The sequence below is a fragment of the Canis aureus genome, chromosome 8, assembly GCF_053574225.1.
Source record: "Canis aureus isolate CA01 chromosome 8, VMU_Caureus_v.1.0, whole genome shotgun sequence".
Taxonomy (NCBI): Eukaryota; Metazoa; Chordata; class Mammalia; order Carnivora; family Canidae; genus Canis; species Canis aureus.
In genome coordinates, this window is record NC_135618.1 from 21,506,913 (window position 1) to 21,534,044 (window position 27,132).

General features: G+C 40.0%; 1 protein-coding gene, 1 long non-coding RNA gene and 1 other non-coding gene across 3 annotated transcripts in view; 2 read left to right on the top strand and 1 right to left on the bottom strand.

Moving 5' to 3' along the window:
- DIPK1A (divergent protein kinase domain 1A) overlaps positions 1-3,391 on the bottom strand; it is a 115,919-nt gene extending 112,528 nt beyond the window's left edge. Inside the window, exon 1 of the mRNA XM_077905447.1 lies at positions 3,257-3,391. Within this exon, the coding sequence (XP_077761573.1) occupies positions 3,257-3,310 (54 nt within the window). The 5' untranslated portion in view covers positions 3,311-3,391. The remainder of the gene's footprint in view (positions 1-3,256) is intronic.
- Positions 1-27,132, top strand: part of LOC144318462 (uncharacterized) — a 56,585-nt gene that overhangs the window by 5,160 nt on the left and 24,293 nt on the right. The window contains exon 2 of the long non-coding RNA XR_013384367.1: positions 26,797-27,018. This is a non-coding gene — a long non-coding RNA (uncharacterized LOC144318462). The remainder of the gene's footprint in view (positions 1-26,796; positions 27,019-27,132) is intronic.
- LOC144319821 (small nucleolar RNA SNORD58) lies at positions 11,978-12,043 on the top strand. The gene has a single exon (XR_013385531.1). It is a non-coding gene; the product is annotated as a small nucleolar RNA SNORD58 (small nucleolar RNA).

Below are 27,132 nucleotides of genomic sequence, written 5' to 3' on the forward strand. Positions count from 1 at the left end.
CTCACAAAGTTACTGGCATGTGACAGGCCTCCAGCAAATATTAAGGAAGTGACTAAACTCAATATGATAAGTCATTTTGTACCTAGGTCAATATCAATAAATGTCTAATAAATAAGAAGGGGAGTAGAAATCCAGGAATCTTTGGATGAAGGAATTCAACATATTTACCTATATGTACTTGCCATTTAAATTCACACACTTTTCTATTTAAAGTGTAGTAAAAATGTCACAAAGCAGCTTTAACCTCATCTAGCTTGTCCTCACTATACTCATGTGATGTACTCAGTTAAGAACTCTAATCTCCACTTTATGATATGGAAACTATGGAACTAAAAAGTTAGGAAACTTTTTCAAGGTCATGATGAACCAGAAGCACAAATGAACAAAGCTCAGCTCTGTTCTCAGGCCTCACGCTGTTCCTAAAAGAACATGATTTTATTCTCAGGAAAAATAAAACAATAAAAGAGGAAAGGGAGTACTGTACGTATTAACTCAATCTTCAGTAGCTGAGAAACTTGAGTAGCTGTATAATAGTCTCAGTTGGAAGTATTTTGACTTTGCCCAAAACAATTTCAAGGTTGAAGCACCTAGCAGTAGAAGAATTCTAAAAAGCAGAAGGTGAGGAGGCATTTAGACAACAGGAAACAGAAAAAGATATGACACTTAAGTAATGTGAAGGCCTTTTTTTTTAATGTGGTTAAACTGAAACAGTATAGTGAGAATCAACTAACAAGAAAATTCATAAAGAGAATAAATACTAATACCAAGATATTAAGACACCAGTCCCCCGGGTTCCCAAGTTCTAAGTTTATTTAATTCAAATATAAAACTAAAATTCATAATGTTTCTATTTAATCATTATTTTGTGTAGAAGTAGTCTACTAAAATATCACTGTCAATAGGGAAATACAAATCAAAACCACCACGAGATACCACCTCACAGCAGTGAGAATGGTGAAAATTAACAAGACAGGAAACAACAAATGTTGGAGAGGATGTGGAGAAAGGGGAACCCTCCTGCACTGTTGGTGGGAATGTGAACTGGTGCAGCCACTCTGGAAAACTGTGTGGAGGTTCCTCAAAGAGTTAAAAATAGATCTGCCCTACGACCCAGCAATTGCACTGCTGGGGATTTACCCCAAAGATACAGATGCAGTGAAACGCCGGGACACCTGCACCCCGATGTTTATAGCAGCAATGTCCACAATAGCCAAACTGTGGAAGGAGCCTTGGTGTCCATCGACAGATGAATGGATAAAGAAGATGTGATCTATATACAAAATGGAATATTAGCCATTAAAAACGACAAATACTGACCATTTGCTTTGATGTGGATGGAACTGGAGCATATTATGCTGAGTGAAGTAAGTCAATCGGAGAAGGACAAACATATGGTCTCATTCATTCGGGGAATATAAAAAATAGTGAAAGGGAATAAAGGGGAAAGGAGAGAAAATGAGTGAAAATATCAGTGAGGGTGACAGAACATGAGAGACACCTAACTAGGGAAACGAACAAGGGGTAGTGGAATGGGAGGCGGGTGGCGGGTTGGGGTGACTGGGTGATGGGCACTGAGGGGGGGCACTTGGCGGGATGAGCACTGGGTATTATGATATATGTTGGCAAATTGAACTCCAATAAAAAAAAAGAAATTAAAAAAATCACTATGCCCCCAAATCCTTTTGAAATGGCTAAAAAATCCAAACTTCCCTTAATTTAGTAACAGATAATGACATGCACATTCAGAAAGGCAGAATTGCCAAATGTTTGCCATTAATGGAAGCATAACTATTTGTAAAAGTAATCTTAATTCAGCCAATCTGAAAGCTCTTGAGCTATGGTGCCAAAACCTGTCACATTTATGGAGAACATTTAGAGACTAATCAAAATCTAAAATAAAGTCGGCCACAATATCTAAAAAATTAAAATGGCTAGTTTTAATTAAAAAAAAAAACAAACAAACCAAGATTTAAATATCCCAATAAACTTATTTTGGGGAGAGAGCCTAGAAAGATTTTTCTTGTTCACATAAAGGGTTATGAAGCGGTGTCTGGCCTGGGTTGAATTCCACACTGCCTCACTCCACTGTCACTCCAGCATAATTACTACTGGTGGAGCTGCTCCAAGGACTCAGGGCGTTCAATTTTCACTCCTATATTCTTTGTATCACATGTTGTCACATCAGGCTTCCAATTTGCAGTACATCATTCAATGCAGGGTAACCATTTACATAGGCAATTTCCAAACAAGAATGATTTATTTGCCCCTCGATGGTTTCTTCTCAACTTTTAGAATAATTTATAAAAGCGCCAGCAGGGCATGAATTCCTCTCCCCAAAATAATCTATCACTACCGCAGCCTTTTAATATAAGGGGTAAAGGGAGTACTGTCCTCTGGATGCGGTCAACGCTGCTGACCCACGCGAGGCACTGATTTGTAGTTGTCTTTGCACCGGGGTGATGGCTGTGCGCTCGGCTGCTCACGACGCCGGCTGGGTCCCCCTGGTGACCGACACTACATGAAGGCAGCAGCAGGGCTCCAAGACACAGCCTGGCAGCGGCACAGAGGGTGGAACGGGAAATCATGCAAGATGAACACGCGAACGGTACACATGACATGACTGAGAATTACGTTTGCGTTGCTCGGGTATTTGAGATCGGCACCAGGCACCGTCCCCGGTCCTTTCAGGAAGCAGACCCCCACCCGCCTCTTTCTCGGGCTCCTGAGCCCAGCCTCCCGTTTAAACCGCGGGCGTGATGGGAGGACCGAATCCCGGGGCTCAGCGCTAGGCACGCACACGTCGCCGCTCCGCGAATCTGGGGGGGAAACCCTGAGGTGACAAATTGCCACAATCTTCTGAAATATGGTGGAATGACACACCACCTTTCCCACCACCGAGCGAAGACACAGAGTCCTGAAAAGCCGACCTGCGGGGCCCACCGGGGAGGGGCAGGAGAGCAGCGGACCCGGGGGAAGCCGGCGGCACGTCCGAGCCCCGGCTGCCCAGCCTCAACTCCCGGGGGCGTGGGGTCGCGCCCGGGGCACGGCTCGGGGCTCGCGGGACGCCAGGGGCGCCGGGGCGAGCCCAGGCGGGAGACCCGGGCCCCGGAGCCGGGCGGCCGGGGAGGGCGCGCCGCCAGGTGCCGGACGGCAGGGGGCAGCGGGGGTCGGGCGGGCGCCGACCCGCGGGCGGGGGGGGGGGGGGCGAGTCCCGCGCGGCGAGGGGGGCCCCCCGGCGGGCTCGCTGCCGGCCTACCTGGAGGTAACAGGGTTTCCTGAGCCAGGCGCCCGGACAGAGACTCCTCGCCATGGTAATCACACATCGCCCCGCCGCGCCGCAGTCAGAGGCGGACCCGAGCGCCGGCGGCCCGGCTCCCCGCCTCCCCCGCCTCCCCCTCCTCCCCGCCCCCAGCCCGCCGGGCCCGCCCACTCCTCCGCCCCCGCCGCGCTCCCCCCGGCCCCGCTGCGGCGACGGCGGCCGGCGGCCCGAGGCTCGGCCTCCTGCTCCGCTCGCCCCGCCGCCGCGGCTGTCAGCGACGTTGCCGCCGACTCCGCCATAAAGGGGAGTCGCGCCTCGCCTCGGCCGACACAAATCCAGCGGCGCCTCGCGCTTAAAGGGGAGGCGTGCGGAGGAGGCAGGGGGCGCCGCGGCCGGCCGGCTGGCGCGCGCTCCGCGGGGCGAGGCGAGGACCCTGCGGACCCTGCGGACCCTGCGGACCCTGCGGACCTCGCCGCCCTCGCCGCCCTCGCCGCGCCTCCCGCCAACCCCGCTGCGGACTGAGCTCCTGCACTCGGGACGCGTCCCGGGCGGGCTGCAGGGAAATTTCGGGGACGCTCGGGGTTCGTGGCGTGGCCCCTGGCTCGACCCGCCCCTGGCGCGGCGGCGGGGCTCGGGGGCCGGGGGCGCCCGCTGCAGCCGCTGGGGGGCGGGCGGGGGGCTCTGCGCTCGCGGCGGAGCCACCGCGGACCGGGCTCCCCGCCGCTGAGCTCGCAGTGCCCCCCGAAGCCGTCCCGCCCCGTAACGGCCTTCAACTTTTTTTTCTTTTTCTTTTTGGATGTACTTTTTAAAAATTCAGACTTTTTCAGTTTGTATTGTTTTCAAGCGTCTTCAGAGTTTTTCTGGCCCCACCCAGGAACCCTGACTCAAAAGGGAAAAAAAAAAAAAAAACCCAACCCCAAAATACTACTGAATTAAAAACGCAGTCCCGAAGATAGGAGACCTGGGACGTGGCACAGCTACGCGGTGAAGGCTGCATAACGAAGGGTGTGGTGTCTTTCTTTTTGACAGTGAAGTCCAAATAAGGGGAAAAAAAGAGCCACCCTAGTGGGAGAACAGCTGTTGATCCGAGAGACTTGTAGTGGAGGGAGATGCGTCCCTGCTTGTTCTCACCCGACAGGCCACCTTTCCACGCGATGCCAGCACGGGTTAGGGAGCCAGCTAGACCTCCTGCTCGCTCAGTACGCCGAGAAGGGTTTTCTCCAGAAATCAACCTTTATTCACTCGCTGTGGTTTTTACCTAAACCTTGTTCTGGTGCTTTTGCTTATCTGGGGGGGGAAAAAAAAAAACTTCCCACCGGCCCTTCCCCCACCTATATACACAGATTTTAAATCAGGGTTATTTCTTGCAGATAAATCCCCCTCTTTTTTTTTCATTGATTTTCAGTTTGGGTTAAGAGAACTCAGCTAGTTAGGTAAGAATGGATACTACTTGTTTCATTCATTCATTCATTCATTCATTCATCCAATAAATATTAGTCGGACACCAGGAGTCATTCTAGTTGTTAGGGTTATAAAGCCCAACAAAACAGACAGAAATCTCAACCCTTGTGAATGTCACATTTTTCGAGGTGGGGGTAATAGGCAATAAATAATAAATAGGACCAGTGAAATCTAATAGGGTAATAAAGCTGGTAGGGGATTTGAAAAAAAAAAAGGAAAAATTAGTGAAGATGAAGGGAACTACAGGTAGTATAGGTTTGAGGAGAAAGATCAGGGTTCAGTTTGAAAATCTGACATTTGAGGTCTGTTAGAAATCCAAGTGAAGATCTTGAGTAGGTAGTTGTGTATTTGAGTCTGGGGTTCAAAAGAGAGGGTCAAGCCAGAGATATTTGAGTGATACTAACATTTAGATGATATTTACAGTCAAGAAACTGGACAATATCACCAAAGGAGTGAGTGTAAATAGGAGAGAACCAAGGATGAAGCTAGCAAAGGAGATTGAGAAGGAGCAGCCAGTGAAGGAGGAAAGCCAAGAGATGCCTGGAAGTGGAGTGAAGATAGTGTATCAAGGAGAGGTGAATGCTTATATGTAAGGACTGAGAACTAACCTTCGGATTTAGTACCATGGAAGCTAATGGTAACACTTCAGTGGAGCAATGGGAGAAAATTTGATCCATGTGGGTTTAAGAAAAAAATGGGGGGAGGGAATTAGGATATCTAATACAATTCTTTTGAGAAGTTCTTTCTAAAGGGGAGCCCAAAAATGAGCAGTAACTGGTGGTGGAAGTGGAGTCAAAAGCAGATTGACAAATTGGGAGAAAAACTTGGTTTTGAGTAGAATGATCTGGAAAAGATCTGGAAGATGAAAAATTAATGTAGCATCAAGAAGAGAGAATTGCTGTGATGCCTGGGTAGCTCAGCGGTTCAGCATCTGCCTTCAGCTCACGGTGTGATCCCCAGGTCCAGGATCAAATCCACATCAGGCCCCTTGCAGGGAGCCTTCTTCTCCCTCTTTCTGTGTCTCTGCCTTTCTCTGTGTCTCTCATGAATAAATAAAATATTAAAAAAAACCCTTATCTTAAAAAGAAAAAAAGAATTGCTGAAGCAGTGTCACTGAGTGGGAGAGAGTTTGGAATCTAGCACACAAGTGAAAGGATCTTCAGTTGACAGGAGTGTAGGCTCTTCTATGGGAACAGGTAAGCAGGTGGATAGGAGGGGTTGTGGGAATCTGTGGAAGTTCTCTTCTGATCATTTCAATTTTCTCAGAGACAAAGGAAGTAAGGTCATCAATAGAGAGGTGCAGGGGCCCTGGGGTGGCTTAAGTGGTTGAGTGTCTGCCTTCACACTCAGAGTGTGATCCTGGAGTCCCGGAATTGAGTCCCACATCAGGCTCCCTGCATGGAGCCTGCTTTTCCCTCTGCCTATGTCTCTGCCTCTCTCTCCGTGTCTCTCATGAATACATAAAATCTTTTAAAAAAAATAGAGAGGTGCAGAAGATAACAGAGCTTTGAAGAGAAAAGAGAAGATGTGAAGTAGTTATCGAGGAGAATGGGAAGATGAATGAACTAAGGAAAAATTCTGAGTGCCATAAAGGACCCACTTGAGTTCAGGATCATGAAGGTAAGTGAGATAAGTCAGTGTGGTTGTGCATTTTTTTTGGTCTAATAATAATTAGCTACCAGGATGCAGGTTCAGAGTAGGCTTAGAATTCTTTTTAATCAGGTTTACCAAGGAAAGAAGAGCAAAGAAGTTGAGAATATAAGTAAGGGAGTGATTATGATTCTCCATGGAGTTTAGGATGAAGGAAGAATGAATATGGAGAGATTAAGGACAGAGAAAGGTGGTAAGATCAATGAATTCCAAGATTTTGTGGGTTTGAGAGACTGTAGGAGTCAGAGAATAAAAGGGAATGATCTGGAAAGATAGATGTATAATGAAGAGTCTAACTCCACTTTTTAAATATTCATTGGCAGCTTTCAAGCCCCACCTCTCCTCTTTTCCGTCTGCCCCACGTCTGAGAAAACTGATAAGATGGCTCCTTTGGTGCTGGTGGAAAATTCAAACCATGGAACACTCACCCCACTTGAGGGAACCTTCATCCTGGTCCCACCCCTCAATCACCATAAAACCCTAAGATAGTCTCTTTCTCTGTTCCCTCAGCCCATATTTGTACCATCTTAGGAGCCTGCCCTGCTTTCCACAGAGAGCTACTTTTTGTGAATGTTCAAACTTTTTTTTAAGATTTTATTTTTAAGTAATCTCTACACCCAACATGGGGCTCAAATTCACAACTCTGAAACCAAGAGCCACAAACTCCACAACTGATCCAGCTAGGTGCCCCATACAACTTTGCGTACTCTCTGGTACATGTGTGGCGTCGTTAGTCTTGACATTCAAACAAAATTTGGGGTAGAGGAGTCTATCCTACTTCTGCAGAGTGACCACAGCAATATGGTCATTAGAGTGGGGTGCATGAAAACAAGATTATGGAGAAGTGTTGAAGTCTAGAGTGAAATACAACAATGGCAGTGAATGCCTAAGAAGTGTGGATACAGACAGTGTCATTGGAAAAGAGTCAAGGAGAGTGCCATAAGGATTATGTATGTATGTATTGAAAATAGGACTTAGAATTCGGACAGATGCTAGAGAGGATGCCAGTAGCCCTGGGAAAATCAGGCAGAGTGATTATGAGTGAGTAGGTGACTACCACAATGACGAGAGTGACAACACCAGAGGACATGAGTTAAAAAACAAAGCAAATACTGAGCAGGGGGAGAAATTAGAAAAGGAAGAGGAAGAACAGTCTGAAAGAAGCAATGAACAGCAAGGAAGATTCTTAGCCCACCTCCAAGTCCAGTGGTATGAGGTCTCTGGAAAGGCTGCTGGGACAATTGAATCTACAGAAGGTGAGCCAGGCTTGCTTTAGAACAAGGTGAAGGAAATATTCGGAGAAGAGAGTGAGGATACAGAGGATTTTGCTGGTGATGGACCATGAATTCCAGAGGACACAGTGGAATAGTCTCAGAATCTGAGAAGTGGCCAGAAAAGGATTCAAAACAGGTCATATGAAGAGCTTTGACTGGGCCAGTGGGTGATAGATGAAAGGTGACCTGGGAGTCTTCAATTTTCCCTGGTAAGAGATATAATAAACAGGAATAACAAGGACAAAAGTTCAACCAAATGAGAAGAAACAATTACTCAGCTTTTATTTAGAGTCAACAAAGCTTAAGTTAGTTAATATTTTCTTATTTGGAAAGAAAAAATTAGTTTAGATCATTTTCTTTTTTTTTTAATTTTATTTATTCATTCATGAGAGACACAACAGAGAGAGGCAGGAACATAGGCAGAGGGCCCTGCAAGGAGCCCAGTGTGGGACTCAAACCCGGACCCCAGAATTACATCCTGAGCCGAAGGCAGATGCTCAATCACTGAGCCACTCAGGTGCCCCAGTTTAGATCATTTTCATTTCAAACTTGGGTTGTTTTCCTTGTCATCATATGTTCCAAGAACCTGAAAGAGAAACGTGGGGCTAGAGCAATTTCCCGAGGTCCACACTGTGAGCCTCATTATAGGTGGGTTTGATGAGCCCTCATACAACTAGGCTTGTACTTTTGTTTTTTGTTTTTTGTTTTTTAATTTTAGACTTGTACTTTTGGTTTTAAATCCACCTGTATGTGTCCCAAGATGGGCCCAAGCAGATTGGCCTATAGCAAATTTGAGTAAGAAACTTTCTACCTCTTAACTTGGTAGAGTACACCTCCTTTGTACTCTTACCATGTTAGCCCTGCAAATTCTTGAGCTTGCATATTGGACTTACCTTATAAATTTACCTGTTTACCTGGTGTTCATCCTTATAGAACTTAAAGGTTTTCTGGTTTTCTGAGTAAACGCTAACTAATCCAAAACTAATCCATATGATTCTGTCCAGAGGTGCTAATTTGTCATCGTGTAATGTTAACTTTGGCCTTCCATGGACCAAGGAACAACTCCAGTAATTCAGGTAGAAGTGACCCTTGAACAGCATAAGTTTGAACTTTGCAGATCTCTTATATGCAGATGTTCTACAGTACTTTAAATGTATTTTCTCTTCCTTATGATTTTCTTAGTAACACTTGTTTTTCTCTAGCTTATTGTAAGAATATAGCATGTAATACATATACAAAATATGTGTTAATCATTATTTATGTTATAGGTAAGGCTTCCAGTCAATAGTAGGCTATTGAGTTTTTGGAGAGTCAAAATTATGCAGATTTTCAACTACATGCTGGGGCGTTGACATCCCTAGTCCCCATGTAACTCAAGAGTCAACTGTATAGGAACATAAAGATCAGCAGTCTTTGAACGTTTTTGGTTATACACTCACAAAAGAATTTTGAAAAATACATCTATCCCCTTCTCATTTTTATATCGAGGTCCAAAATTTTTATCATAAAATAAAACAACTGTAAAGGAAGCATTTCAATATTACGTTGTAAATATTGGCATTTAAAAAAAAAGTCTTGGGGGGCAGCCCCAGTGGCTCAGCAGTTTAGCGCCACCTTTGGTCCAGGTCATGATCCTGGAGACCGGGATCGAGTCCCATGTCCCATGTCGGGCTCCCTGCATGGAGCCTGCTTCTTCCTCTGCCTGTGTCTCTGCCTTTCTCTGTGTCTCTTATAAATAAATAAATAAATAAATAAATAAATAAATAAATAAATAAATAAATAAAATCTTTAAAAAATAAGCCTTGGGGATCCCTGGGTGGCTCAGCAGTTTGGCGCCTGCCTTTGGCCCAGGGCATGATCCTGGAGATCCGGGATCGAGTCCTGCGTCAGACTTCTTGCATGGAGCCTGCTTTTCCCTCTGCCTTTGTTTCTGCCTCTGTGTGTGTATGTGTGTGTGTCTCATGAATAAATGAATAAAATCTTTAAAAAAAAATAAGTCTTAAGTATGTTCAGTGGGCTATAAATACCATAGCAGTTTGATATCATTTAAAGAGTAAATTAAAAAATGTCTTTAGCTATCCTCATTGAAACATTATTCCTTTTGCTTCTTCTTTAGCGTTTATAATTACATTTACCTTAAATAATTTTGTCCTGTTATCTATTTTTATGCATTCTAATTTCTTTTTCAACCTGTCATCTGTCATGCTTGCCTGCAATAAAAAGTAATTTGGCATGTTAATGCCATTTATTTTCATTTTTAAAAATTTGATTTTTGAATATATAATATTCTCACTTGTTTCAAAAATAAAAACTAAATAAAAGTGTAGATTGAAAAGTCTTATTCCCACACTCATGCCTCTCTACCTTATCCCTACCCTACAAAGATAATCACTCATTAATTTTTAATGTATTCTTTCAGTGCCAGTGTTCCTTCATATAAATAAAAACAAAACTGAATATGTTTTTTAAGTTAAATATGTATCTCACCTTTCCTTTTCTTACATAAAAGATGGATTGCTTTATTACATTTTTTAAAACTGTAAAATGGCAATGCACTGATTAGATTAACGAAAATGTACTAATTAGACCAATATCCAATCACACCCTTGATAAGAACTTTTCCTTTTCCTTTTCCCTTGAGTGTAAGAGTTGGGTCACAAATTCAACTCATATTCTTCAAGGACATTTCAAAAACCTCTGGTGCTTTTAGTTTTTCAAATTCAACACCAATAAGAGCCAAGATTGCAAATGGCAGTCGTGGGCAGGCATGTTTCCTTTGAGTGGTTCAACATTTATAGATTGGGACATTTTACATAAAGATCCAGATTTCTAACTCTTTTGAAAATGGGATGATCAGCTAACCCAGTGTTCCATTCACCCAACAATGAGTTGACACTGAGTACAGCATCCTCCTCTTTTCTGGGCCTGCACTCTACAGTTTGCTGGAGTCCCCCCTAACTCCTTAACTTTTCTGCCTCAGCCTCCAGCACTTATTTCTCTTTCCAGGCTGGTCCCTACAGGCATCTGACTTTATGACCTCTGAATTAACCTCCTTGTGAGTGATTTGGAAAAGTAGACACAATCAGGAGTTTCTTTGAAGCTTCCGAAGGGAAAGCAGGAGAGGAACTAGTGGAGAAAATAGAAGGGAGGAGATGAGGTTCTGAATTAGTGATTCAATTAAAAGAGAACCCCTGGGGGGCCTGGGTAGCTAGTTAAGGGTCTGCCTTACAGCCCTCATGATCTCAGGGTCTTGGGATCCAGCCCCGCATTGGGCTCCCTGCTCAGTGGAGAGCCTGCTTTTCCCTCTCTCTTTGCAGTTCCACCAACTCGTGTTTTCTCTCTCTCTTCAAATAAATAAATAAAATCTTTTTTAAAAATAAAAATTAAAAAGAACGCTTGTTTTATGTGAAATTCCTCAGAGAACAGAATAGATAAATAGTGTATTTATTTACACTGTTTCCTGGGGCACAAATTCAGTCACCACCATCCACTAGAATGCTAAGGCAAGGTGATGACTGAATTTGCATTTCAGGAAAAATGAAGTCTGTTGTAACTTAGGAGAACATGACTAAAATGGGAGACAGGGCATTAAAATTAAAAATTTAATAGAAAGAAGGAAGGAAAGACAGAAAACTGAAACAAGAGATAAGGCACTCATTTATCTTCTATGAAAAGGCCAATTGGATATTGATTTTTAAAAATACAATGATTCTTTAATTTTCCATTGATATCACACCACTATTGTGTCCAAAATATTATAAAATGATGTTAGGAGTGTAGAACATAAGAAATTTAATATGAAGTAGGGCAGGCATTTTGTGTTTCTGTTTTTTAATATTAATATTAATATTAATTTAATGGAATGATTAGAATTTGACAGCAAATTCTGGTTCATTGTTGTGTTCTTAATACCTAGCACAGCACCTGGCATACAGATGGTAATCTGTAAATATTTGCTAAAAGAATGAATGAATAAATGAGGCTGCCAAGAGGACAAAAAAATGTAAAAACAGAATATGTTTTAAAGATGTTTTTAACTTAAGAGCAACATTCAAAATCTGAAACAGAATCATAAATGACAATCTATGTTCCATTTCTTATTCTTATTGATACATTCCCTGAAGAAATATTGTGGGTTTTTTGGAATAGTTCCTCAAGAAAAGGAACAGCTTATAATTTGGTGCTAGGATTTTGTCTGACTTGAGGCATAACACTATGATTCTGGAAATTGAAATTCCCCCAATGAAAACATGGCACTAAAAGACTTCTATTGAGAATTCACAATGACTATAGCAAGCAAGTCAGAAATCATCATACAAAACTTGTCACACGCCTGCGATGGTGGCATTTCTTAGAACACCTTTGAATTAATCATGAAAACAACTATTCTTTAAGAAGCTGCTGGAAGGAAAAACAAAACTCGTCACATGGAAGTTATTGAAGGGTTTATTTTGTTATGGTGGGTTGTGGTCTTCAGCAGGGTATCAACTTGTCCTGAGACTGGGAATGTTTTCAGCCTCTGGCTATAGTCTCAGGGTCTCCTTTAGAATAACTGTCAATGTCCTAACATTCAAATACCATTCCACAATCTGGTTTCCCTATTTTGTGCATAAGGTTATGCCAGGATATGCCATGCTCTCTACAGAAGGGGAAAATTGCATAGAGACTTAATGCAGCGAGAGTTGACCTGTTAGCACAGTTCCAGAGCACTGTTTATTAGGGTGATTTGTAGTGTTATCTTCCTTCTGAAGACCAGCCCTAAATATTTCCCAGTTCTCTTAAGCACAGGAATAACCATCCAAATCCAGGAAACATCCAATTCTCTCAGATGACAGCAAAGATCTTAGGAGACCCAGATGTTTCCTCGCTGATTACCCCTAGTAAAATCCAGTCAGAACCAACCAATTCAGAAAATGTAGTAAGTGTTCATACTTCTTGTGAAGTATATTCCTTCTTTTCCCAATTTTGTTTTCTCCTCGTTTTCTTTAGTGTTTCTTGTTTCCATGTAGTGATTAGGGGCTATCTGGAGATTCTGTTTGACTGGTTCTGTCACTTTCTCACTGTATGACCTCCTTTGGCAAGTTACCTAAAATCTCCATGCTTCAATTTCATCTTTAGTAGTAGGTTAATAAACCTATGTGACAATTAAATTAGACAATATGTTATAAAGTTCTTAGCATAATACCTCACACAGACTAAGTGCTACACACACACATAGATGCCTAAAATGCCATGCTGGAAAACCACGTGCAATCACCTTTTTTTTTAAGTGAAAAAAAAAAAAAAAACAATAGAAGGAGTTTTTCACTTCAAAAGCATGACTGGGTAAATAGGTAAATACGCAGCCATTCCTGTGACATTTATTATTGAACAAATTCATGGAACACAAACATCTTCAACAATCCTTCCTCAAAAGCTTTAGGTAAAAACCCATTTCTGAGTTTTAGGGGAATGAGTTTTTCCACACAAATTAATTTTCTTTGTTTTTTTAAGATTTATTTATTTATTTTAGGGGGGAGGGGCAGAAGGGGAAGAAGAGGGAGAGAGAGAATCTCAAGCAGTCTCCCTGCTGAGCACAGAAAGTCCCACGCAGGGGGCTCCATCCTGCAACCTTGAGATCATGACCTGAGCTGAAATCAAGAGTCAACTGCTTAACCGATTGAATCACCCAGGCACCCCACAAATTAATTTTCTTAGTAAACAAAACTAGGGGCACCTGGGTGGCTTAGTGGTTGAGCATCTGCCTTTGGCTCAGGTCGTGATCCTGGGGTCCTGGGATCGAGTTCCATATCAGGGTCCCCATAGGCAGCCTGCTTTTCCCTTTGCCTGTGTCTCTGCCTCTCTGTGTGTCTCTCATGAAAAAATAAATGAAATCTTTAAAAGTAAAAAAAGTAAACAAAACTAGTCCCTTAAGTACAACTCCTGTAAAAGTTTTGACCACTGTTACATTAATAGAGATCTTTTGAACTATGTCACTTTTGTCCCTGTCTTATTAAACAGATTATAATGAACACAGTTTAACAATTTCTTGAAGCTATAGGATTATACCTTATAGAACCACATATCTGGCATCTTGGGAGTAGGCTGCATATGGCCCAGTAGTACCAGAGAAGGGAAAAGAACCAGTCTTGAACATATTCACTGGGATATGGATTGGAACTTGAGGATTGGAACTTGGGGATACTGACATGTTAGCAAGTGTTCAAAATATTTCAAGATATCAGGCCATAGTTCATAAAAGCAGTTGTCAGTGGATGGCCTGAGGCAGCAGTTGAATACACAGCCAAGTTGACACAGAGTTAAGTTGACACAAAATCAAACAACTCAGAGGGACATAGTTCTCTGGGATTCAGACCAGAAGACTGGAGGGGGTCACTGGAAGATTTGTCCAAATACTGCCAGGTTCTATAACCTGTGTACAGGGCAGGGCTGCAACCTAAAAATAATAACTATGCTGGGTAGGCAACTGGAAGATAAATTGTGGAACAGAAACCATAGCAGAGGCTTAATTATAAGAGTAGGGACACATGAAGAGAGCTAAAGTCTAGCATATTGTCAGGGTAAAACAAGTACAAGGATGACTTGACCCTAAGTCATAGACCGTGGGGCCAGAATTGGTTAACAATCTTTCTCAGGTAAGGAGATGTTGAGTAATTTGCCCAAGGTCATGCTATAAAGGTGCACAGCCAGAATTATATCACGGGCTCTCTGAGTCCCTACATATTTCTGCTGCTTTGCTTGGTTCACTTTAAAATAAAACAAAGGTTATGCTATTCTGGAAAACATAGAAATGACTGAATTTGTTTTTCTGATTCTAAGGAAAATTCCAAATGTAACATTCTAGAGTCACATAACTTATAATTTTTGAGGGAACAAGAGTGAGTTGCCCCTTTGTTTATAAGAAAAATATATCGATGAAACGGAATGGCATGCGGCATATGTACCTTAAGAGCTAACTCTTTTGAATTCCTACAACCTAAAATTAAACTTTTCAAAAGGAGCCTGTGTATTCCTATGAAAATAGCACAATTCAATTAGATTTGAAATTAAATACTAGCTTCAAATTTGGTACCCTAAAACTACATTAGCATAAGTGTTTGTGGATGTTAAGATATTTACCCATTAAAAAATTCTAAATTCACATATTCAACATTTGGTAATAGGCTAAAAGTAGTTCAAAGGAACAAAATCTTCTTGATATGAAAAATAGAATGTTATTAAGAATTAATGATCTTTCAGGGTTCTTATTTTAAGTTCTTAGGTGATTATTATTTTATTGCCTATATTACCAGGAATACATATCTCTTTTTTGGATTCAGATCTTTTTAACTTTATGCTCCCTGGTATTGCCTTCCTGAGATTCAGATCTAAAGGAGGCTAGTAGCCCTACATTCCAATCCTGCATTTCCTTTTTCCAAAAGGGTATTTCCTCTTGATTGCTCCACCTAAAGCTCTAAAAATGTCAGTTCTGGATTGTGAACAATGGTGGTGCTTTGCAAAAATGGGTTAAAAAAATCAAACAGGTAAGGGAAGTTGGAGGCGGCTATCTGCTAGGCAGTGGGTGAGCAGGCATGGAAAAACACAAGTTGAAAAGTACTCAGAAACCAAAGGACAAGACATATCAGTACACAAGAACCAAAGACAGGCAGAAATCAGAGTGTGCCAGAAATCAGGCAAGGACATCAAATTGACCAGAAATTCCAAAAGAATGCTTTAAGAGACCAGGAATGCCAAAAGCCAGGCAGATAGGAACCCAGGATGCAAAAGCAGGAGAGCCTGGGTGACTTAGTTGGTTAAGCCTCTGCCTTTGGCTTAGGTCATGGTCCCAGGGCTCTAGGATTGAGCCCCCCACCCCCACCCAAGCACTGAGCTCCATGATCAGCAGGGAGCCTGCTTCTCCCTCTGCCCCTTCCCCTGCTTGTGCTCTCTCCTCCACCTGTCAAATAAATACATAAAATCTTAAAAAAAAAAAAAAAGAATGCAAGAGTACATCCTCTACAAGAGGTCTGGATGACAGAGCCAAATACCTAGGTAAAGAAGTCTATAAGGAAACCTTGATTCTTGGGCCAAATGGTATCTAGCTTGGTACTATCAGGAGAAGTAGGGAAAAAGGAAATTAGTTGCTCAGGGAATATGGAATTGGGCCAACCAGAGCAGGTCCTCCTTTTTTTCCTTTTATTAATAAAAGATTTGACTGACTAAATACCTGGCTAATTTTCTTCACTTTGGGACACTTTTATCCAAATATGAATTCACAGCACTCTTGCTCTCTTCCTAAGGTGATGCGGCATTCTTAATCAGTTCTCACAGATGCTGTACTGATTCAAGTCTTGGCAAGAGATTTACAGCATCTCAGGACAAGTTGAGAACTGAAAATAGATTCTGTCCATTGACTCAGCAGGATTGTAGCACTTGCTTCTTAATAATCCTACACCAAGTTAGAACTCGTGTCTAGGACATCCTATTCCATCCCAGTGTGGGTCTGACTGACTTTGTTCCAAAGGTAGTTTTGTTATTAAAACAGAAGCATTGACAGCTGGTACCACGTTATATTCCCCTTCTTTACAGAATGCTAGCCAAGTTCTACAGATATGAAAGTCTGGTGACATTTCCCTTCTCTTCATAAAGTACGGGTCTTGCAGAACCCACTCCCTGTCAGGGCCAATTGGGGAAACAGAATCTTTTATCTTTATTGGCAGAAGGGTTTATCTATTTCATTTCCTTCTTTTAAGCTGGGGGACCATCCCCCCTCATTTGTGGTTTCGCTTCCCACAGTTTCAGTTACCCACGGTCAGCCACAGTCCAGAAACGATCTTTCTTCTGACGTATTCTCAGAAGATTAATAGTAGCCTAATACTACATCACCGTGCCTGTATTATTCATCTTACTTCATCTCATCACACAGACATTTGATTATTTCACAACATCATAAGTAGGGTGAGTATAGCACAATAAGATACTTTGAGAGAGAGAGACCACATACATATAACTTTTTTTTACAATATATTGTTATAATTGTTCTATTTTATTATTGTTGTTAATATCTTACTGTGCCTCACTGATATATTAAACTTTATTATAGGTGGATGTGCATAGGAAAAACATAGTATATATAGGATTTGGTACTATCTGTGGTATCCACTGGGGTCTTGGAATGCCCAGCAGATAAGGGACAGAGGAACTGCTTTGACAGATAACTGACTTTCTGGTCATGCCTTACCTGAGGGGGGTTGATAGCAGAAGTTGAGGGCATTTCCTCAGAAGATAGGATTTTTTTTTTTTTTTTTTTTTTTACATTAGCTTCATGGAATGAGAACTAGTGGATCCAGTTTTTCCTTTCCCTGCTCATTGTCAAAACAAGGTCTGACAGGCAACTCTGGAACCGATCTAGTCTTGTTGAGGTCCCTGTGGTGAGCGATAGTTTTGTGAGTTTGGATCAGACTGAGTTTGAATTCCAGCTCTATAATTTTCTAGCTCTATGTTTTTGAATACGTTACCTAATCTCTCTGGTCACTAGTGTTCTCATCTCTGAAAGATTAAAAATGATACTTAAGCCATAGGCTTCTTGTGTAGATTAAACAAAATAAGATAGCTGAAAGTGTCTTGCATATTGTAAGTTTTCTGTGAACATTAACAAAACTGTTAAGTTTTGGTACCTGAAGAGGGGGTGGGACGTATACTGTTCTCTCGGCTATCCATCACAAGCCTATTTACATGTGATACTGTTCTTTCACAGTGTATAATTTGATTAAAAGACAAAAAACAAAAAAAACTCCCCAAGGGCCTTTAAAAAAATAGATGGCTCTTCTCTTGGATAAATGGAAATTTCCAGTATGTTGGCCCCTAGAGAAAGTTTAGCTTTAAATCCCCCCGTAACTTTAACCGTAGCTTGGTAGGTAGCTTAGCATCACCATGCACTTAAGGATCAGTGTTCTACAGCCAAGAAAACAGGTGTAGAAAAGTTGGATCATTTATCATAGCTTACACAGTTAGTCATTATTTAAAACGGTTCAGCGGTTTGGTAGGCTACACTTGCATACTGCCATAGGCCTCAGCTCACACTACTGTCCCACATATGTTTGCATTTAACCACAGGGTTCTTCTTTCAGTTCCTCCATTCCACTGTGCTCTCTCCTGCTACATGGCTTATGCACATTCTGTTTTCACTTCCCCAAATGCTTCTTGCCTCTCCTTATCTTCTTCCCAAACTCCTAGTTGTCTTGCAGATACCAAGTCAAACAAGTCTTTCCAGACTCCCAAGACAAGTTCTGATCCCACATCACATGCTCCCCAAACCTGTTCATGATCTGTAATTACATTACAGGTGGGATTAATATGATTAGTGTCTTTTTTCACTTCTAGATTATAAGTTCTTTGAGGGCATGTCTGTTTTTTGCTTACCATTGTATCTACAGAACTTAACTGCATGCCTGGGATGTAGTAAACTAGTAATAAATTTTTAGATAAATGAATAAATTAGCTGAGTCTGGAGCTCAAGTCTTATGACTTTTTTTTTCCGCTAACCAAAACACAATAGCTTGATCTAGACAATATTGACTTCATAGGGAGGGGTCTGCAACACTCCTGATTACTCTAGAATTGTGACAACAGGGTCTGATGTTAATGTTGAGGACACTGGCATTAAGATGGTATAACCAGAAACTTTATAGAAGACTTTGGAATCCTGGTTTGAATCACGAGAGGTTTAGCAAATTACATGCTCCAAAGTGAAAGTGGATCCCTCAACCTTTATTCAAAAAAAAAAAAAAAAAAGGAGGGGGAGGAGCTTTAGAATTTTTTATAGAAATACATAAAATATAACAAAAATATACTAACATAAATGAGGAAAGGGATCAAAGGAAAAGTTAAGAGGTAGAAAAATATAATATCTAGAGTTTAAAATTAAAGTAATATAATATATAATATAGTATAATATATAATATCCAGGTACTAAAATTCATCTCTGAACTTCCATATAGGTGCTGAAAAACACACAAATTTGGCTTAGTGTTTCCTAGTGGCCAAGGGAAAACAAAGGTACTATAAGATTTACAGTGTGAATAGCATAAGATAAAAAGAAGACTAGATGCTCAGGAAGAAACACAGCTTTTTCTATATTGTTGTGATGTCTAGACAATGTTCACAATAACAATCCTACAGTTTATGTAATGATAGTTGTAGTTGTTTCTTAAAACACCTCTCTGTTCGCTCAAGGCAAAATGACAAAATGTAGGTCAGAAAAAGGCCATGTCGTGAGGGTAAGGGGTGTTGAGACAATGTAGGCCAAGAAATCTCTCAAAGAATCTACCTCCAAATCTGCAAAATTTAGAACATCTAGAGAAGGGGTCCATTTCCATTAGGCCAAACTCCCTGAACATGATTTTTACAACTAAACTTTTGTGAATAATTCAACACCAAGCAATTCAAGGTTATATTTTCTGAGAAGACTCTGAAGTATAGAAGTTCCATGGTGTAATTAAACATAATCAACATAGAATTGATACCTTTTATGAAAGGAAAACCTCTAACCAGTATGCCAAAATAGAAAGCCACCAAACTTTTGCATGGAGGTATACTAGAAAATGCAGGACCAAGATTTTTCTCAGATTTTATTTTGGGTCCATTTCAAAGCACACATCCAACAGGCATACAGCATTAATTCACATCAGGAAAAAAAACTTTAATTATGAAAGTATAGGCACTTGTGAAATATTCAAAAGACACAGAAAGCATTCCTACCGTCATCCTCTCTATTCTCCCTACCACTGGGTAACCATGGAGGCTTTCTTGTGTCTCCTTCCAGAACTTTGTCTATGTACAATCTTAAGAAAAGTCCCCAGGGGAACTAGAGGGTATTCTGATGTCCCTAACAGTGTTATATGATGATTCTCTCTCCTTTTTTTTTCATGGAGAAAGCAGGTAAGATGAACAGGCTATAACTGTTATCTCTTATTCTTAAGCAAGACACTCCAAGATCTCTGTGGTCTTTCCAAAAAGATAAGACTCATATCTGCAATAAAGGAAAATTTATGATGCACTCATGAAAACCCTGCTTTAAGCTTCTTAGTATAAAAGTATAAAAAAAAAAAAAACAATGCTTGTTTTTTATGTTTCTACAAAAGACTGAGGAGAAACCTGTCAGTCACTTAGGGTCTCAAGTAAGAGGCCAGACTCGCCATCACCATGGATTCACAACTTCTGCCCTGAGGAAATTAATAGAAGTCATCAGAACATCTTCCTGTTTTGGAACATTTACTTGCTTGGTTTGGCAGAGGTCTGGCAGGGGAAGAGGACATCCCTCCTGTTGTTGATCCTCATTGGCTAGTGAGCAGAACTCACTCTGGGGCAGTCCCTTTCAGATCATTAAGCAAGTTCACCTTTAGGCAGATGGGCAAGGATAGTATGGCTGTTATCAGGCTGTTGCCTGGTCAAATTACAAAACATCATACACATGTACACAGACAGACACACACACTACTTCTCATTTGCAGAATAAAACAAAACAAAACCTCTTTTACAACTCTCAGTATCCTTTGATTTTTGTCTCATTGTGATTTTTTTTTTTTTTTTAATGAAAATAGAGGGCACCTGGGTGGCTCAGTGGGTTAAGCTTCTGCCTTCGGCTCAGGTCATGATCCCAGGGTCCTGGGATCTAAGGTTCTGGAATCTAGTTCCACATGTGGCTCCTTGCCCAGCAGGGAATCTTCCTCTCCCTCTACCCCTTCCCCTAGTTCATGCACGCACTCTCTCATTCTCACTCTCAAAAAAAAAAAAAAAAAAGGAATATAAGGTCCTAGTCAGAGAGATAATCCCAAATTTTGAAAGACTCTGTACAAGTATATTTTTTAAATAAATGAGATATTTTACATACTGTAATTTGCTCTTTTTATTTAAGTGTCTCACCTATATGCTACCACCTAAATTCATCCTATTCTTTATAATAGTTGTATATATATATGTATATATATATATATTTTTTAAGGCCATAACAGCCTTGTTATAAAATTGTTTTAAAATACACCATCAAAAATTTTTTTAAAATAAAAAATAAAAAACAAAAAAATAAGACAAAAAATAAAATATACATCAGAAAAAATAAATAAAATAAAATAAAATAAAATATTCCATCAGGGCAGCCCGGGTGGCTCAGCAGTTTAGCGCCACCTTCAGCCCAAGGCATGATCCTGGAGACCCCGGATCAAGTCCCACGTCGGGCTCCCCACTTGGAGCCTGATTCTCCCTCTGCCTATGTCTCTGCCTCTCTCCCTCTCCTCTCTATCTGTGTTTCTCATGAATAAATAAATAAAATCTTAAAATAAAATAAAATAAAATAAAATAAAATAAAATAAAATAAAATAAAATATACCATGACATGAATGTACCATAATGTATTGAAACTTTTCCAATTAATAAACATTTTAGGGGAAAAAAATAAACATTTTAGGGGTGCCTGGGTGGCTCAGTTGGTTAAGGCCCTGACTCCTGATTTCAGTTCAGATCATGATCTCAGGATCATGAGCTCAAGCCCCAGTCAGGCTTGATGCTTACTTAGTGTGGAATCAGCTTAAGATTCTCTCTATTCCTTTCCCTCTGCCTCTACCCCTGCACAGCTCTCTCTCTCAAATAAATGAATGAATGAATGAATGAATAAATAAATAAATAAATAAATAAATAAATAAATAAATAATAAATAAATAAATAAAATCTTAAAAAAATAATTTACTTTGACTCCAATTTTCACTTGTTGAAATAACACTTTAATAAATATTCTTATGCTTAGTTTCCTGGCATGCCATTTCCTGAAAATGAAATTTCTGGTCAAATGATACATGCATCTTATTTTATTTTATATTTTAGTTTTATTTATTTATTAGAGAGAGAGAGAGAGAGAATGAGTGAGAAAGCACAAGTGGGGAGAGTGAGGGGGAGAAACAGATTTCCCACTGGGCAAGGAGCCCAACACAAGGCCCTATTCCAGGATCCGGGATCATGACCTGAGTGGAAGGCAGACGCTTAACCAACTGAGCCACCCAGGCACCCCAGGATACATGCATTTTAAATGGTGGTTGTTAGTGGAAAATTTTCTTCACAAATGTATCAATTTATACTCTCACAATTGTATATTAAAATATATTTGCTCAGATATTGAGGAACTATTGAAACTGCCAATCTGCTAAGCAAATGAAAAAGGTATATTCCTTTTGCTTTAATAATTATTTCCCTAGTTAGAAGTGAGAGTGTGCATCTTTTTATATGTTTTCTAATCATTTATATTTCTTATGTGAATTACTTCAAAGATAGTGCTTATTCTTGAGTGAAACTGACCCCTTAGAAGGCTTCTTAAAGGCTAAATTGGTTCCTTAGGGTTCTCTTTGGTTAACAGTTATGTTGCAGAAGGTACATTGTCTTAGATAACATAAATGAGGGGTGAGCAATGTAGCCAAGGGGGCCTCAAATGTGGCTGCAGCAGTGATTTGGACACCTTCAGAACCCTTCTTTTGGTCTTCACTGCCCTTTGCATATTGGCTTTCCTGAGGATGGTCCCATAACTGCCAGGTGCTCTCAAGTTCCGATCTTCCATATTTGTCACATTCATTGGCCCAGCTGAGATCATGTGCCCATCCATCTCTGTGACCAATAAGATGTTAAAATGACCGGTAGCCCTCACTAAACACATGCTTTGTAAGAGAGCAGTAGAAATTTCCAAAAAATAAGTGGATATGGCAAGGACTATTTAGATGTCTCTCAATATTCTTGTTCTCCTTTTATCTCTGACTTTTATCTGGGCACATGGCAGCTCAGAATGAAGACAGTATTTCTTAGTTCTCCCCATTGTGTGCAACTAAGTTCTAGCCAGTGGAATCTAAGTAGAAGAGTATATGCAACTTCTAGGAAGAGTTCTTAATAGAAGGGGCATGCTTCTTTCTTCCTTCTTGCTACCTGGAATGGAAATGTTTTAGTTGGACCTAGAATAGCTAGGATCATGAAATGGAAGCTGTAGCGACAAATTAGAAGGAGAAGGAATCTGGGTCCCTGGTGATAATGGAAACATACCAGCTCTGAGCTGTCCAAATTTATGAAAAGAGAAAGCAAAACTCTAGCTTGTTTTAGCTCCTAACATTTTGCATTTGTTGTCACTTTCAGCCAAAACTAATTCTGGTGAAGAAAGTGCTATTTTACCAGAGGAAGGGAATATTGCTGGGGGAAAAGAAAAAAATAAATGTCCACTGCAAAGATCTGGTTGTTAATTTTTAAAAACTTCACATTAGCTATCCATAAGACTAATGTCCTCACTTCCTTCAAGTCTTACTAAACTATCACTTTCACAATTTTTAAATACCTTTATGAGGTATAATTGATATAGAGTAAACTGCGTATACTTGAAGTGTACAATTTGGTAAGTTTTGATATATATATACACCTATGCAGCAACCACCGTAGTCAAGATAGGGAAAGTATTCATCACCTAAACAAGTTTTCATATACCCCTGTACCCCTCCCTTGACACTCTCTAACCAGGTAACCACCAATCTATACTCTGTCACCATAGATCAGTTTGTGTTGTCTAGAGTTTTAAAAATACAGTATGTACTCATTTTGCTTTTTAAAATTTTATTTTGGTCTGAATTCTTTTACTTACAGTAATTATTTTGAGATTCATTCATGCTGATGTATCAGTAGTTCATTGTATTCTATTCTGAGTAGTACACCGTTATATGGCTATACCACAATTTGTTTATCCACTCACCCATTAACAGACATTTGGGTTACTTCCAATTTTTGGCTATTACAAATAAATCTTCTATGAACACTCATGTACAAGTATTTGTGTAAGCATATGTTGACTTTCCTCTTGGGTAAATACCTAGGAGTTTGGCTGGGTCATGTAATAGTATATATTTAACTTTTTAAAAGACTTCCAAACTTATGATATTATTTTATAGTTCCATCGGCAGAGTATGAAGTTTCAGTTTCTCCACATCATTGCCAATACTCCATATTGTCTGTTTTTTTTATTATAGTGTCTGTATAGTGTATCTCATTGTGGTTTTTAATTTGCATTTTCCTAATGACTAGCAATATTGGGCATCTTTCCATGTGCTTATTTGCCAAAGTATTTCATATTTTTGATACTATTATAAATGTCATTTAAAAATTTAGATTCTAAAAATAAATAAACAAATAAAAATAAAAATCTAGATTCTAGTTGTTTGTTGGAAACATGGAAGAGTAAAGTAGATTTTTGTAGATTAATATTGTATGCTGAGACCTTACTAAACTCATTTATTCTAGTAGATTTTTGGAGATTCTATCAGATTTTATACATAGGTAATTATTTCACCTGTGAATAAAGATACTCTTTTTGATCTGGATGTGTTTTATTTCTCCTTTGACCTATTGCTCTGGCTAGAACCTCTAATACAATGTTAAATAGAAGTGGTGAGAATGAAAATCATTGGCTTGTTTCTAATGTTAGGGGGAAACACTCTATATTTAACCCTAAGTTTGATATTAGCTATAGGTTTGTTTTGTTTTAAAGATTTATTTATTTGAGAGAGAGAGACAGGGAAAGAGAGAGAGAGAGAAACAGAGACAGAGACAGAGACAGAATGAGCAGGAGGGGCAGAGGGAGAGGGAAAGATAATCCCAAGCAGACTCTGCCCAAAGCCTGACACAGGGCTTGAATTTACAGCCCTAAGATCATGACCTGAGCCAAAACCAAGAGCCAGGCAGTTAACCGACTGTAGCACCCAGGTGTCCCTACAGGTTTTTGATGTAAGCTGTTATCAGGTTGAGGAAGTTCTCATCTAATCTTAGTTTGCTGAGAGTTTTATTGGAAATGGAGGCTAGATTTTGTTCAATTTTTTTCCTCCACATATTGAAGTAATCTTATAGCTTTTCTTTTTCTGTTCATTAATTTGATAAATACATTGATTGATTTTTCAAATGTTAAACCACCCTTGCATTCCTGGGATGAATCCAATTTAGCTATACTCTATTATCCCATTTATATATTGTTGGATTTGACTTGGTAAAAGTATTTTTAGAATTTTTGCACTATGTTCACAGGGGACAGTGGTCTGAAGTTTTCTTTTCTTTTTTTTTTTTTAAAGATCCTTATTTTTTTTTTATTATTATTTATTTATGATAGTCACAGAGAGAGAGAGAGAGAGAGAGAGAGAGGCAGAGACATAGGCAGAGGGAGAAGCAGGCTCCATGCACCGGAAGCCTGATGTGGGATTCGATCCCGGGTCTCCAGGATCGCGCCCTGGGCCAAAGGCAGGCGCCAAACCACTGCGCCACCCAGGGATCCCCTGAAGTTTTCTTTTCTTGTAATGTCTGTCTAGTTTTGGTATCAGGATAATAATACTAGCCTTATATAATGAGTTGGGGGAAACTCTCTACTTTTCAATTTTCTGAGAGAGTTTATGCAGAATTGGTATTCTTTCTTTCTTTCCTATATTAGTTATAATGTGCCAGTGAAGCAATTTGGGCCTGGAGTTTTCTTTGTAGAAAGGTTTGTAACTACAAATTCGATTTTTTAAAAGAGTAAATTTAGTAATTGAGTAAATTTTAGTAGTCTGTGTTCTTCAAGGAATTGGTCTATTTCATCTAAGCTGTTGAAATTATAGGTACAATGTTATTCATAATATTCCCTTATTACCTTCTTAATAGCTATAGAATTAGTGATATCACTTGATACTGATAAATTTGCTATTGGTAATTTGCATATTCTCTTTTTTTCTTGACCAATCTGGCTAGAAATTTATTAATTTATAAATTTTATTGATTGTCTTAAAGAATCAGCTTTTGGTGATTCATTGATTTTTTCTCTGTTATCTTTTTTTTTTTTTTTTAATTTTTATGATAGTCACAGAGAGAGAGAGAAAGGCAGAGACACAGGCAGAGGGAGAAGCAGGCTCCATGCACCGGGAGCCCGACATGGGATTCGATCCTGGGTCTCCAGGATCACGCTCTGGGCCAAAGGCAGGCGCCAAACCACTGCGCCACCCAGGGATCCCTGTTATCTATTTTATTAATTTCTATCTTTTCTTCACTATTTCCTTTCTATTTATTCTGAGTTTAATTTGCTCTTCGTTTTCTAGTTTCCTTATTTTTTTCTTCAAGATTTTATTTATTTATTCATGAGAGACACAGAGAGATGCAGAGACATAGGCAAAGGGAGAAACAGGCTCCCTGTGAGGAGCCTGATGGAGGACTCAATCCCCAGACCAGGATCATGCCCTGAGCCAAAGGCAGATGCTCAACTGCTAAGCCACCAGGGATCCATTTCCTAATTTCGTAAGGTAATTTTTTAAATTTCAAAAGCATTTTGAATCTGCTTTTTTTGTTATTATTTCTGGCAGAAGAATAAATCTAGTTCCTGTATCCAACGAAGCCTGGAAATAGAAGTGAGATATAGTTAATAGTAATCAGCTCTTCATCAAACTTTTATTGATCACTGAACCCAAATTTTTCCTTCCATACTTTTTAGGCCTACAGATTCCAAATATCCCATTTCATACATTACTGCTGAATACTTCTGTAAATTGATTTTTTATTTGTTTTACATTTATTTCTTTGAACAAAATTAAAATACAATTAACTGTCCTTCCTGAGTGAAAAGCCTACGCTTTTTATATTCTGTGGCCTTTCTTTGCATTTTGTGGCTCAAAGTTCAACACATTTATGGAGTTTGAGGAAAATAACAGCATGTTTGGCAATCCAAGGGTGCTTTTTTAAATTTCAAGGATCTAATGACACCTCAGGGTTATCCACATGTGCTCAAGAAAAGGAATAAATGATGGTTTTATTACCAGGAACAGAATAAGTGTATATGGTATGTAGGCTTTTGAATACTCTGCTAGGTTTGAACTCAGCAATTTGGCATTATTCTCTGACGATAGCCTTAAGATTGAGAGGAAACTAATGGGATGGGTGGATCCTGCTACATAGGGAAGTCTTTCCAAAGTTTTATTTTGTGGTTTTAAAATATGTCCACAAATTCTTTGCTATTCTCTTCTACAAGAGTCTTCCCTTAACTATGGGTTAGACTAAGTGATTGCATCTAACAAACTGAATATGCCATATTTGATGTGTTGATTCCAGGACAAGGCTATAAAAGACATTGCAACTGCATCTTCTGTCTAGGTTACTCTCTCTTGAATTACTCATTCTGGCTACCATGTTGTGAGGAAAGGTACAGACAATGAGGAACTGAGCCAACAGCCATGCAAGTGAGTCATCTTGGAAGCAGATCCTCGGCATCGTTCAAGGCTTGAAATGACGGCATTGCCAGATGACATATGGGCTGCAGCGTCATAAGAGATCCACCCTGCTAAGCTGTTCCTGGATCTGACCTTTAGGAACTGTGTGAGATAATAAATATGCTTTAACTGCTAATTTTGGGATAATTTGTTATATTATCTGTACAACAGATTCACTGTAGAATAGAACTTTCTGGGACTTGAGATAAATATTAGCAGG